This window comes from Aquarana catesbeiana, linkage group LG07 (assembly GCF_042186555.1).
Source record: "Aquarana catesbeiana isolate 2022-GZ linkage group LG07, ASM4218655v1, whole genome shotgun sequence".
NCBI classification, from domain to species: domain Eukaryota; kingdom Metazoa; phylum Chordata; class Amphibia; order Anura; family Ranidae; genus Aquarana; species Aquarana catesbeiana.
The window spans coordinates 305,381,074-305,393,884 of NC_133330.1; the positions used below are offsets into that span (position 1 = coordinate 305,381,074).

Sequence of the window (12,811 nt, forward strand, 5' to 3'; positions counted from 1 at the left end):
GCCAAGCAAATATCAGAGAGCCAGAGATAAACGTAGTAGTACAGCAAGCAGGATCAGGAGCCAGAAGGGACGTCAGCCGAGCAAGTCTTCAACAGGAAGACAGGAGAAAGTCTCTGTGATGTTGACAAAGGAGAAGGCAGAGATCAAGTGAGCTGGACGACTTTAAGTAGGCAGGACTGACGAGCAGAATCAACAACAGCTGGGTAACTGTGGAGAGAGATGGGAGCTGGCAATTAGCTGACAGCTGAGCGGCCAGCTCAGAGAAGGAAGGGCTGAGCCCAGCCCTGACAATACCCCTTGAAATTTTCCACATTTTGTCATGTTACAACCAAAAACATAAATGTATTTTATTGGGATTTTACACCAGAGTCTGCACCATTCCCCCTTACATCAGAGTCCTCAGAATTCTCCATTACACCAGAGTCCGCAGCTTTCCCCCTTACATCAGAGTCCTCACAGTTCTCCTTTACATCAGAGTTCGCAGCATCCCTCTTACATCAGGGTCCTCAGAGTTTCCCTTTACATCAGAGTCCGCAGCTTTCCCCCTTACATCAGAGTCCTCACAGTTCTCCTTTACATCGGAGTTCACAGCATCCCCCCTTACATCAGGACCCTCAGAGTTTCCCTTTACATCAGAGTCTGCAGCATCCCCCCTTACATCAGGGTCCTCAGAGTTTCCCTTTACATCAGAGTCCGCAGCTTTCCCCCTTACATCAGAGTCCTCAGAATTCTCCATTACACCAGAGTCCGCAGCTTTCCCCCTTACATCAGAGTCCTCACAGTTCTCCTTTACATTAGAGTTCGCAGCATCCCCCCTTACATCAGGGTCCTCAGAGTTTCCCTTTACATCAGAGTCCGCAGCTTTCCCCCTTACATCAGAGTCCTCACAGTTCTCCTTTACATCAGAGTTTGCAGCATCCCCCTTACATCAGGGTCCTCAGAGTTTCCCTTTACATCAGAGTCCGCAGCTTTCCCCCTTACATCAGAGTCCTCACAGTTCTCCTTTACATCGGAGTTCACAGCATCCCCCCTTACATCAGGACCCTCAGAGTTTCCCTTTACATCAGAGTCTGCAGCATCCCCCCTTACATCAGGGTCCTCAGAGTTTCCCTTTACATCAGAGTCCGCAGCTTTCCCCCTTACATCAGAGTCCTCAGAATTCTCCATTACACCAGAGTCCGCAGCTTTCCCCCTTACATCAGAGTCCTCACAGTTCTCCTTTACATTAGAGTTCGCAGCATCCCCCCTTACATCAGGGTCCTCAGAGTTTCCCTTTACATCAGAGTCCGCAGCTTTCCCCCTTACATCAGAGTCCTCACAGTTCTCCTTTACATCAGAGTTTGCAGCATTACCCCTTACATCAGGACCCTCAGAGTTTCCCTTTACATCAGAGTCTGCAGCATCCCCCCTTACATCAGGGTCCTCAGCATTTCTCTTTACATCAGAGTCTGCAGCATCCCCCTTACATCAGAGTCCTCAAAGTTCTCCTTTACACCAGAGTTCGCAGCATTCCCCCTTACATCAGGGTCTTCAGAGTTTCCCTTTACATCAGAGTCCGTGAGATGTTTACATTCCCTGTAAAAGGAATAAAAGTGATAAAAAAGGCACAGTGTAAAAATAAAAAAAACAAAATAAATAAGCAAAAAAAAAAAATTGAAAGTGCTCCTATTCCCTCCGTGCTCATGCGCAGAAGTGAGTACTTGTACTCACACAAATGCTCCCGATGCCTTATCCGATACCTGGTCGGCGGGCGATGTCAGTGGACGGAGTCGGTGGACAGAGAGGGCGGGCGGAGTCAGCGGAGCGGAGAGCAAGTCCTCACCTGCAGTAGAACCAGCTTGGTAAGCTGGCAGGGGTGCAGGCGCAGCCGCATCAGGATCAGTGATTGGAGCCAAAACATTCGGTCACCGTCAGCGGCTGAACATCCCGATGCCCATCTTGGTACACCCTGCACTCGGCTGTAGTAAGCCAGCAGCAGACATCTTGTTACACCCAGTCCATATAGATGGGGCTGGGTGTAACAAGATGTCTGCTGCTGCTTACTGCGGCTGAGTGCAGGGTGTACCAAGATGGGCGTCGCAGCATAGCATTTCAAAATAAATCCTTTCCTCATGTCATTTATTGCTGCATTTCAGTGCCAGCCATGAGTGCCACCTATCAATCCCCATAAGTGCCGCCTATCAGTGCCAGCCACCTGCCAGTGCCATCTATCAGTGCCCATAAGTGGCGCCTATCAGTCAAACTGTCACATGACATTAAAAATAAGTATCGTTATCGGTGAGTACTGGAAAAAAGTATCGGTACTTTTACTCGGTCTTAAAAAATTGGGACAACCCCACCGCAAACATTAGAGCGAGAGCAATAATTCTATCACCAGACCTCCTCTGTTACTCTAAACTGGCAATCTGTAATGCTATGCAAATACTGTGTGAGATAAACGTTTGCAATGACCGCCATTTTTTTTTTTTAACAGATAGAATGACCATTTTATTCCCCGGGGTCTCTGCTAACAAAAAATATATACTGTTTGGGGGTTATAAGTAATTTTCTAGCAAAAAATACTGAATTTTACTCTTAAACAAAAAGTGTCAGAAAAGGCCTGGTCAGCGAGAGGTTCTCTGAGACCTGAATACTACTTCAAGGGATCCTCCATGACAGAAAGGCTGAGAGGGCAGCACACAGGTGACAGATTCTCTTTTATTACAACAGAGTGTAGGGAAAGCATTGTATTATATTTGTATGGAGGAGGAGGAGGGATCAGCTTTGCTGCACTTTAGCCCTCCATGTTCTGTTACTCAGGATACCGAAAAGAAAAGTCTCTCAGGAAAAGGCGACACAACAACAACCCCGCCCTTCCTGCCCCGCGCGCGCGCGTCCCCGCCCTTCCTGCCCCGCGCGCGCGCCCCCGTCCTCTCAGGCCGGCCGCGCGCACCCCCCTCTCCGCCCTCATAAAGCGCATGCGCAGTCACCCTCTCCGGAGAAGTCGGCGGAAAAGTTAGCTGGAAGGAAAAGAAAAGTTTTGCGAGGCAGCATGTCGGGCACCGCGAACGTGTCGGCCATGAGGAAGATGGTGTCGCAGCTGCGGCTGGAGGCCAGCATCAACAGGGTGAAGGTGAGGAGGGAGAGCCGGGGGCGCGCCTCGGGGCCGGGATCCCCCCAACTTCCCCGTCCGGGGTGGGGGAGGGGCGGGGGTGGTCTGTGTGTGTGGGGTGAGGACACAGGATATCGGGGTGGGGGATATATACACGGACAGTGCACTCATCACTATGGGGGGCAATCACACTTGTGGGTGACTGGCCCTTTAAATGACTACACCCCACTGACAGTCCAGTTATAGGGGTCCCCATCCCTTTATTTGGGTGGGTTCAACTCCATTTACATCCTCTTCTCTCAATACAAACTTTGTCCTGCTGGACCCTGAGCCGCCATCTCCCCCCCCCCCCCCCCTCATTGGGGGGCAGGAAGAGACCACCGACCCCCCCTGATGGTGCAATACCTTGTCTGACCACTGTGTGTCCTCCTCCTGGGTCAGGGGGTCTCCCACGAGTCATCATCACCATGGCAACAGTGGTGGGTGGGGGCAGAGAAGAACTTATAAACTTTTGGGGGGGATTGTGGAAGAAGTGAACTGTCAGTCCTCGGCTTCTTTGCCCTCTATAGGGGATCCTTCTTCATACACCCCGATCATCCATAACTTCCCCATTCTCCTCCTATATCCCCCGACCCATTGAGGAATGGACTCCGCTAGACCTCCTCTAGTACTCGGTGGTATCTGGCACCAAGTCCCCAGTAGCAGATCCCCCCCCCCCCAAATTGTGAGGTCCCCATGGATAGGACTATTATCGATCTTATTTCCAGCACATCCCATGGATGCTCAATTTGGATTGAGATCTGGAGAATTGGGAGGCCAAGTCAACACCTCCAACTTGTGCAAGCCATTTTTGCAGTGTGGCACGTTTTCATGACGAAAGTGGCCACTGCCATCAGGGAATGCTGTTTCCATGGAGAGGTGTACTTGGTCGGCGACAATGTGTAGGTGGTTTGTGTTAAAGTAACGTCCACATGAATGGCAGGACTTAAGGTTTCCCAGCAGAACAAAACATCACACCGCACACGCCGGCTGACCTTCTTCCCATAATGCATTCTGGTGCCATACACAACAAACTGCAATGTCCCTCCCCCTTCTTCCCCTTTTTTTTTTTTTTTTTTTTTTTTTTTTTTTTTTTTTTTTTTTATTCGTTCTATGCATTAAGGTAACAAACTGTGTCCAGCAGCCCCCTGAGCCCCAATCCAGCGATGTGCATGAGAGCAGCGGCTCTCCAGGGTCTGTTTCCTAATTGGCTCACACAGCAGCAGAAGCTTATTGGCTCCGGCTGCTATCAATGAGTGGGAGGCAGCAGCTTGTATTAAGAGACTTGCAATTAGTAGGAGGGAGGGAGTGCTGGCGGGGGACCCGAGAAGAGGATCTGAGCTGATTTGTGCACAGCAGGAAAGTAGAACATGTTTGAGGTTTTTTTTTCCTATAGAAAGGCTTTAAGGGAAGGTTGTAAAACTGCAGCTCAACTGTCTGTTTTTACCACCCCAGCCAGGAATTGAGGTTGGTTCTGTCTTGTCGTGGCTTCTAATGCACATGTTGAGAAGCTCGGTGTGCTGTGAAATCGCAGTAAGTGGTTTCAATTAGAGATCGACTGATTATCGGAGCGGTCGATATTCAAATAATTGGTATCGGTCAAACTTACTGATGTTACCGCTATTGGTCAGACCTCCTCCCCGTGTGGCGCTTGCTGCAGGCTCTGGCAGTCTGTTAGCGTTGCCGTGGGCAGCAGAGAGATATCTCACTGCCCGCCTCGTATCACCAATATTCTGCCCCTACGGCAGGGCTGTGAAGGCTGTTCTTGACAGAGCTGAGGCTGCCAGAAGTAGTGTAAGAAGTGACAATGTACAGAATATCGGCCTGAAAAGTGGCTAAACCCCCCCCCCCCCCCCCCCCCCCCCACTAGCTTCAATACAGGAGATGCCTTCATGGGTAACTGTCAGTCTGGAGGAGCGGGTGTTCTAGTCGGGCTGTATTTGCATGCAGACAGCCCGATGTAACATCTAAATGTGATGCTGAGCTTCCATGGTTGAGAGATCTGAAATCCAATGAATAAGGGGCCCAGGGACAGTTGGACTGGTGAGGAAAGGGCTAGATGATGCTCAACGTCCTTCAGCCAGGAAATGACGTAAGGGACTAGATCTGATCTACTGCAAAGTGTACGGTGAAATTTATGCAAGCAATCTCCGTAGGAGTACAGTGGATGAGTCTGTAATTACTGTAGGTTGGAGCTCTGCTTTGAAAGCAAGTGAGAAATCGAAGACAAAACTTTTTTTATTTTAGAAGAGCAGAGAAAGCCAAGTGGATAGAACCCCTGGCAGGCTTGTACTGGTATCCAGGCCTCCATTGAGATATTTCCCTTCACTTCCTGTCCTGCTGACATTTTTCTGCCGGACAGGAAGTGATTGGAACTCCCTAACAGCAACACAGACAGAAAATGCTTTTTCTTTAGGGGAAGGTGGTCCAGCAGGCTTGGAAGCAGGTTCAGTCAATAGTAAGTTTGACCCTTCTGTGAAGTGAAGTGAGGTCCTACTTCAGTAGGGGGGGGGGAGGGGGGGGTTGTGCACACTCTTGGCCCAATGTAACTCTAAAAAGCCAACTGTCAGGTGGAAGTGATCAGGTGGCTGTACAGTTTCATTCACATACCCCAGTAGTGCAACATCCCCCCCCATGTTTCCAGGCTGTTCCACCTGCAGACCTGGGTAGGTAAGAGGGAGACCATTAGGGCTGCAACTAATGATTATTTTCATAATCGATTAGTTGGCCGATTATTTAGATCGGTTATGACCTTAAAAAAATGTGGTGTATAATTAATCTGTAACGTTTAAAAAAAGGTAATTTATTCCTAAATATCTTTATATGCAGGGGTAAATATAAACAACCAACTATATGGTTAGGGAGTAAAATATTTAATCCTCTCTGAGAATAACAGACAGAAGAGATATACTCTATATACTATTAGAGGTTGAATCTGGACTCAGATCAAATTTTTTTTTTTTTTTCTTTTAAAGAGAAAAAAAAAAATTCTAGACTGTTTTTTGCAGATTTTCAAACAGAACTGTAATATTACATGCTTTTCAGCAGCTTCTCCATTGAAGTATATTGAACCAAAAAAAGCAAATACACAGCAGCTGGAAAAAAGCATAGATGTGAATGTTAAAGCGGGGTTCCCATTTAAAAAAATAAATAAATGTCAGCAGCTACAAATATTGCAGCTGCTGACTTTTAATTGGACACTTACCTGTCCCTGGGTCCAGCGATGAGGGGGATCGAAGCGCCGCTCGTCTCCCCCTCTGTTCGGCAGCACCGGCATTGCAACTGTGGGTGCTGGGCTGTGGCGTCACAGCCGGGCACCCACTGCGCGAGCGGCGCCGTGATTGGCCGCTCAGTCATCTGGGACCTGTATTGGGTCCCAGATGATTGACAAGAGGGAGGGAACAGAGCTGAGCCCTTCCTGTGCCGAGGGGAAGTGATGTCACCAGCCCAGGCACTGAAAGAGGCAGACTACGAGGGACCCCCTAGCAACAGGCATTTAGAGGTAAGTTAAAAAAAAAAAAAAATTTCCAAATTTTTTTTTTTTTTTTTTTTTTTGTGGAACACCACTTTAAATGAATGAACTGTAGTGCATTTCTGCAAAAAGCACCAAAAAACACATGGGTGGGTTCCAGGCCTAAGACATTTAGTAACATAATGGAGTTTTTTTTTTTTGTTTTTTTTTACTGTGCAACAGTGAAAGTAATATTTACAGTAGAGATTATTTGCTCTTTTTGTACTATAGGGCTAATTTTAGCTTTTTTAACCCCATTATGTTACTGGCCGATTAATCGATTACTATTTTCATAAATCGATTATTTATCGATTAGTAGTTTCAGCCCTAGAGATCATTGAATGTCTGTTTGCTGATTTCACCCAGCTAGAGTGACCACAAAGCGTTGTGTGTGTGATATCACTTCCTGGGTTCATCTGTCACCTTTCTGTAGCTGCTGTGGCCATAGAGAGGACTATATAATGGGGTGCAGTCTGCACTACTCTCTTATCTTTAGTGGAGTGCAGGAAGACATCAGATATCAGGACAAAGAGGCACCAGTAACTTTAGATGTTAAAACAGATGACCCGTCTCTTTGGGGACTTGGCGCACACAGAAGCTCATTGTTCCACACATTTTAAATGCTCACCAGTCAGATGGGCCTGTGTGTTGTGGAGATTTCTGTTTGACGCTGACCATAAAATAAGTATACCATTGCATGGACAGATACAGTGGAAGACCATAAAATGCGGTTCTGGATAGTTTATTACGTTCTATCCTATAGAAGAGAAAGGGGGGGGGGGGTGCAATGTGTTTAGAATGTAACATTTCAGATAGCAGCAGCTAAGTTGCAAAACTAAAATTTTGAGAGGGGGTCATTCCGGTTCAGTCCATATACAGAATGGATGCTCTTGTGAAAAAAAACAGTGAATGTCTTTGTCAAGTGATACATTAGGAAGGCATGGTCCAGACGCTGTATATATTTGGGTCAGCATGACACAAGCACACACTATAGAAATGCAGCATGTGAACTAAATGGTTTCCGAAGGCCTGGTCTTTTTGAGGTGCTCATGGCAGCCATAACTGGGTACTGAGTGCCTCCTTTTTAAAGGGACCCCGTCACCATATTCTGTCTTTAACCACTTCAGTACAAGGTACTTTCACCTCCTTCCTGATTAGGCCAGCTTTCAGCTCTGTCACACTTTGAATGACGATTGTGCGGTCATGCTACACTGTACCCAAATGAAATTTCTAGCATTCTTTTCACAAAAATGGAGCTTTCTTTTGGTGGTATTTAATCTCCACTGGGTTTTTATTTTTTTTGTAAATTTCAGTTATAAAATTTTGCAAATAACAAATCTTCATTAATTTAGGCCAACATGTATTCTGCTACCTTTTTCTGGTGAAAATCCAAGTCCACAAACTATGGTATATCTGAAAATTGATCATTCCTGATGTATTGTGTAAATATATTGATGGCCTATCATTTCTTAAAGCTCTTATAATGGAAGGACAGTACAAATGCCCCCAATGACCTTTTTGGAAAGTAGACAGTCTGAGGTATTAAGAGGCGTGTGTGTGTTTTTTGTTTTTTGTTTTTTCCTCTCTGGATGAGTGTGTAGATACTGTCTATTGTGATTGGTTAGCGATCACATGGTACAGCCAGTGGCAATCACAGCTAGCAACACTATTGTATACAATGAATGGCATGAAAGAATCATTCATTGTTCACAATTGTCATGTGATTGGTCATACCGATCACATGATACTGGCAGTGGGCCGGTATAGTGATCAGTCATCCACTGTCTGGTGGACACTACGTGCGACAGATTGTGACAGAGGAACTCATGTTCTCCCAGAACAATGGGGATCTCGCCCATCCGTCATTTTATAATGGTTTTGGGCATGGCAGAGCATGTGACCTCTTCTGTGGGGCCGTGGTTGGGTCTAGCACCTCCTGATACAGGCAGTGCATCTGATTTTAGTGCCGGTGTCTTGCCGAGAGAGTTCCCCCGGCGGATAAGGACCCCCCTGTACTGTGCAGGCGCAGCGATTGCGCAGTACGAACGACTAAGGAGCCGCCGAAGATGGCCAAAGCTGAAAACTTCCAATCGGCTGTACACGGCGCCTGCACCCTGAGTCCAGGTTCAAGCCCCACCATCCAAGTGGGCCTAGAGGTAGAATAAAAAAGTGCAGAGCGACGCGAGCCCCTGAGGGGCCCTGTTACAGGCGCCGTGTACAGCTGATTTACACCTATTTGGCTATTTCCGCCGTCTCGTACTGCGCTGCGCCTGCGCAGTGCAGGGGGGGTCCTTATCCGCAGAGGACCCCCCTGAGCATCACTGGTAGGGTGAGCGTAATGTAGAGTCTCTATAAGCAGTTCCTTTCCTCTGCATAGGCACAGTGACTGCATCTCTCTTAAAGCACAATTAAAGTGCTTCTAAAGCTAAAAATGTTTTTACTTTTGAATGCATTCCTTGTGTCTATGGAATGTGGCCTCATGGCAAACAGCTTGCTATGGGGACAAAGGAGTCGAGATCGCCGGTGGTGGAACCTGTGAGGAGGAGGATTGGGGGCTGCTCTGTGCAGTGCTATTACACAGAGCAAGTGAGTGTATGTTTACAAAAAAAAAAAGTTAAGTTTTTACTTTTCAACGATAAGTTCAGCCTTGGGTAATGTATTGCATGTTCCACCTGTTTTTAGTGTGTAATGTGTTCCCACTTCTGCGGTGGCTCGCCAATCCAAGCCCTCTTGTGTGACAGCAGTATGGGGAGTAGTACCCTGTACCAGCTGACACTTTTTTTTTTTTTTTTTTGAAGAGTGTGGCCTATGTGGCTCCGCCTACTCTCCTATTTGACTTCACCCAAAGCAGTCATAACGAATGTGTGGCTACAGAGTGTACATTAGATTGTAAGCTTCAGGTGATTAATGATTCTGTTGGTTTGGGGATCTCTATGGTTTCCCTGTCGTGGTTTATGTTTTAAAACGGAGTAAAAGCACGTATCTTGTTTCCTCCTTGCAGGTCTCTCAGGCGGCCGCTGACCTGAAGCAGTTCTGTATGCAAAATGCACAACACGATCCCTTACTAACTGGAATTTCCTCAAGCACAAATCCTTTCCGACCCCCGAAAGTTTGCTCTTTCCTGTAAATTGTATTTTTCGCTCTATGGTGAGTGCATAGTTTATACCGTGTATATGTAGCAGTGCATTAGCTGCACAGTCAAATGGCTTGTAATAAGTTTGTGCTTGGTGCTGAGAATCATTAACACTTGCATCCAGTAAGGTAAATAGACTGCACTTTGTGTAGTTGCACTCGGTTTTCAGAGCTAAGTGAAATGTGGTAAAGCTCTGCTGATTTCCCATTATCTGATCATGTGCACGAATGTTTGATTTTTGCTTTCACCTGATTGGGGTGCTCTTTGCAAAGTGAAGATTCACCACACTTGCTAAGAAAAATGAATGCAACTGCACTTATCCCGGACATACACTGTTGAAAGATGATCGCTCAACTTTGGTACAGCCAGCCCACTGGATTCTCAGTGTAGAGAAGCTGGATACACACTATACAATCTTTAGGGGTTTTTTTTTTTTTTTTTTTTTTTTTCCCGAAACCTTATAATATGAGGTAAATACTTTCAATTTGTATGCAATCAGGCAGGCTCTTGCACTACATAGTTGAAGGGAAATCTAACAACAAAAGTTGTATAGTGTGTATCCAGCTTTAGTCTATTTGTCTTTAGTAAATCAAACCCCATTGTCTACCTAGGTGGTGCTTTAACTAATCTTACTTGGTAAAGCAAGAGAATTGTCTGAAGTGCAGTAACCCATGGTGCCCAGAATTCATCTTTCACTGATTTGACTGCTTTAGTAAATCTTTCTGTTCCTTTTTAAAGTAAATGGTATTTTGTAACAAACATTGGGGTTGATTTTCTAAAGGCAAATCCATTTTGCACTACGACCCCTTTCACACTGGGACGTTTTGCAGGTGCTACAGCGCTAAAAATGGCACCTGCAAAGCGCCCTGAAAGAGCTGTTGCTGTCTCTCCAGTGTGGAAGCCCTTGGGGCTTTCACACTGGAGCGGTGCGCTGGAAGGACGTTTAAAAAAAAAAAAAAAAAAAAAAAAAAAAAGTCCTGCTAGCAGCATCTTTGGAGTGGTGTATACACCGATCCTGCCCATTAAAATTAATGGGGCAGCACGGCTATATCTGAAATGAGGGGAATCACTGCTGATTTTATCATCCAATCATGTGCAAGCAAAATGTTGTGTTTTTTCCTTGCATGTCCCCCTCCTATAAACAGCAACTACAGTTTTAGTGCACAGTGGATTTGCCTTTAGTAAATAACCCCCATGTCTGGATATGGACACAAAGGGGTTTTAAGAAATGAAATGCCACAAGCTCCTCTGTTGGGCGCAATCTGCACCACATGACGCAGGAGCTCCAATCTTTCCATCCATTAACGCTCGGCTCAGGGAAGTCACATCTGCAGCATTTTTCTATATTGAATCCTACCCCCCCCCCCCCCCCCCCCCCTGGCAGATGTACAAATCAGTACCTGATGCATATCTAGGGCCAGTGAAGTCAGCCAAAGCAAAAGGGATGGTGATGGTATATGCTAACTAAGAAAGGGCTTGTGTTGCTTTCAAAAATTATGACCAGAACTTTTTACTTTTATGTAACTTTATCAATGCAGATGTGCTGTAACTTTCTTTCCCTGCCCCTCTACAGATTAACTTTTAGCTGGATCGCATTTTGTCAGAAGGAGTGGCTTGGTTTGACCCTGTACAAGACTTCACCCCTGGGACGTGCCAAGTTCCCCCCTCCATGTACAATCTATTGTCAGACCTGTTTAACATCTACCTCTCCGCTTTGTGCTATTTGCCCTAATGTGCATTTCTTTTTTTTTTTTTTTTTTCTTTTTTTTTTGTCTTTAAAAGGATATTGATTTTTATACACTGGTGACTAACCACAATAAATAAATTTCATTTTAATACTGCTTGGTGTGAGTTTGTATGGTTATTTCATAATTTTATGCCAACATGTGTTAGGGTTTTTGTACAAAAAAAAATAATTAATACTTGTTACTGTGCATTTTAGGCATGTTGACTGTCTTTAGGCTCTGGGCAATGGTTCCTTTTGGACAAATTAGATCATACAGGAGCTGGACAAAATTCTGCAAACAAGTATGGTGAAGGAGCTAATTTGTTACATAATATGGTGTTTGGATGCATTTTGGCATCCAAGATGGCCTGACTTCTCCTGGGAAATGACAGAAGTTTTGGATGGTGGACAGTGGGATCTGATACCACGCTTCATGCAAAAACCTGGGACCAATCCGGCGCAATGTCCTGTTTGTCTCCTTCGGTCAGTTGACCGCGCTTATGCTTATCAGATGACATCCTGTATATGCCGTCATAGCCTTTAAAACTGCACCTCGTGACACTGCAAATTGGCAACTTCAGTCAGAGGCACGAGCTAAGCTGTCACCAACCATGTGTCCTCTAACGCTGTAAGCTCTGATATGACTCCTTATTACTAGCAGTGAATGACAAAAGTGAGGCTTCCCACCTGTTGGCTAGGCATCTCATCACAGAGGAAGCAAAATGTTACATCACTTCCGCATTCAATACATGTCGTTGCCACTTTTACACCTGCAGATCATGTGTTTCCATACTCCCCCCCCCCCCCCCCCCCCCCCCCCCCCCCTTAAGGAGGAATTGAACTGTGGAAGCTGTTTCAATAGAAGTGAGGTAGAGGGGAAAGGGACTAGTCTCTAGCAGTGGTGTAGTAGGGGGACTGGGGCAGCTGGTGCACTCACCCCAGGTGCAACACTTACAGGGGAGCATAATTATTCCTGGACTGTCCCGAGTGTGCTGGGAGCCTCCCCCAGACTGAAGTGTTGTCCTGGGCATTTCTTAGCTGCGGCCTATTGCCTCACTCGCTCTCTTCCCTGCCCCAACCCCCTGGTGAGGCATAGCCCAGACATTCCTCTGCAGAAGCCCATCTCCCGCCGTGTAGTAATGGGAGAAGGGCAGTGCTTGGTGCAGATGGTGGGTGTTGATGGTGCTCCTGGCTGGGGGTGGTGGAACCCCAAAACAGTACTGACTGGTGCTGGGGAGAGCCCTGATCTGTGTGACAATGGAGGCCATGGAGGATCTACATTGTACTGTGTATAGGACTTCCCAGTCAGTT

The 12,811-nt window shown here is 46.3% G+C and overlaps 1 protein-coding gene across 1 annotated transcript; it reads left to right on the forward strand.

Moving 5' to 3' along the window:
• Positions 1–2,921: 2,921 nt before the first annotated feature.
• On the forward strand, positions 2,922–11,615 carry GNG5 (G protein subunit gamma 5). Its single transcript, XM_073593641.1, has 3 exons — positions 2,922–3,112; positions 9,643–9,788; positions 11,348–11,615. Exons 1-2 carry the CDS (start codon positions 3,032–3,034, stop codon positions 9,766–9,768), a joined length of 207 nt encoding a protein of 68 aa, XP_073449742.1. The 5' UTR covers positions 2,922–3,031; the 3' UTR covers positions 9,769–9,788; positions 11,348–11,615.
• The last annotated feature ends 1,196 nt before the right edge of the window (positions 11,616–12,811 follow it).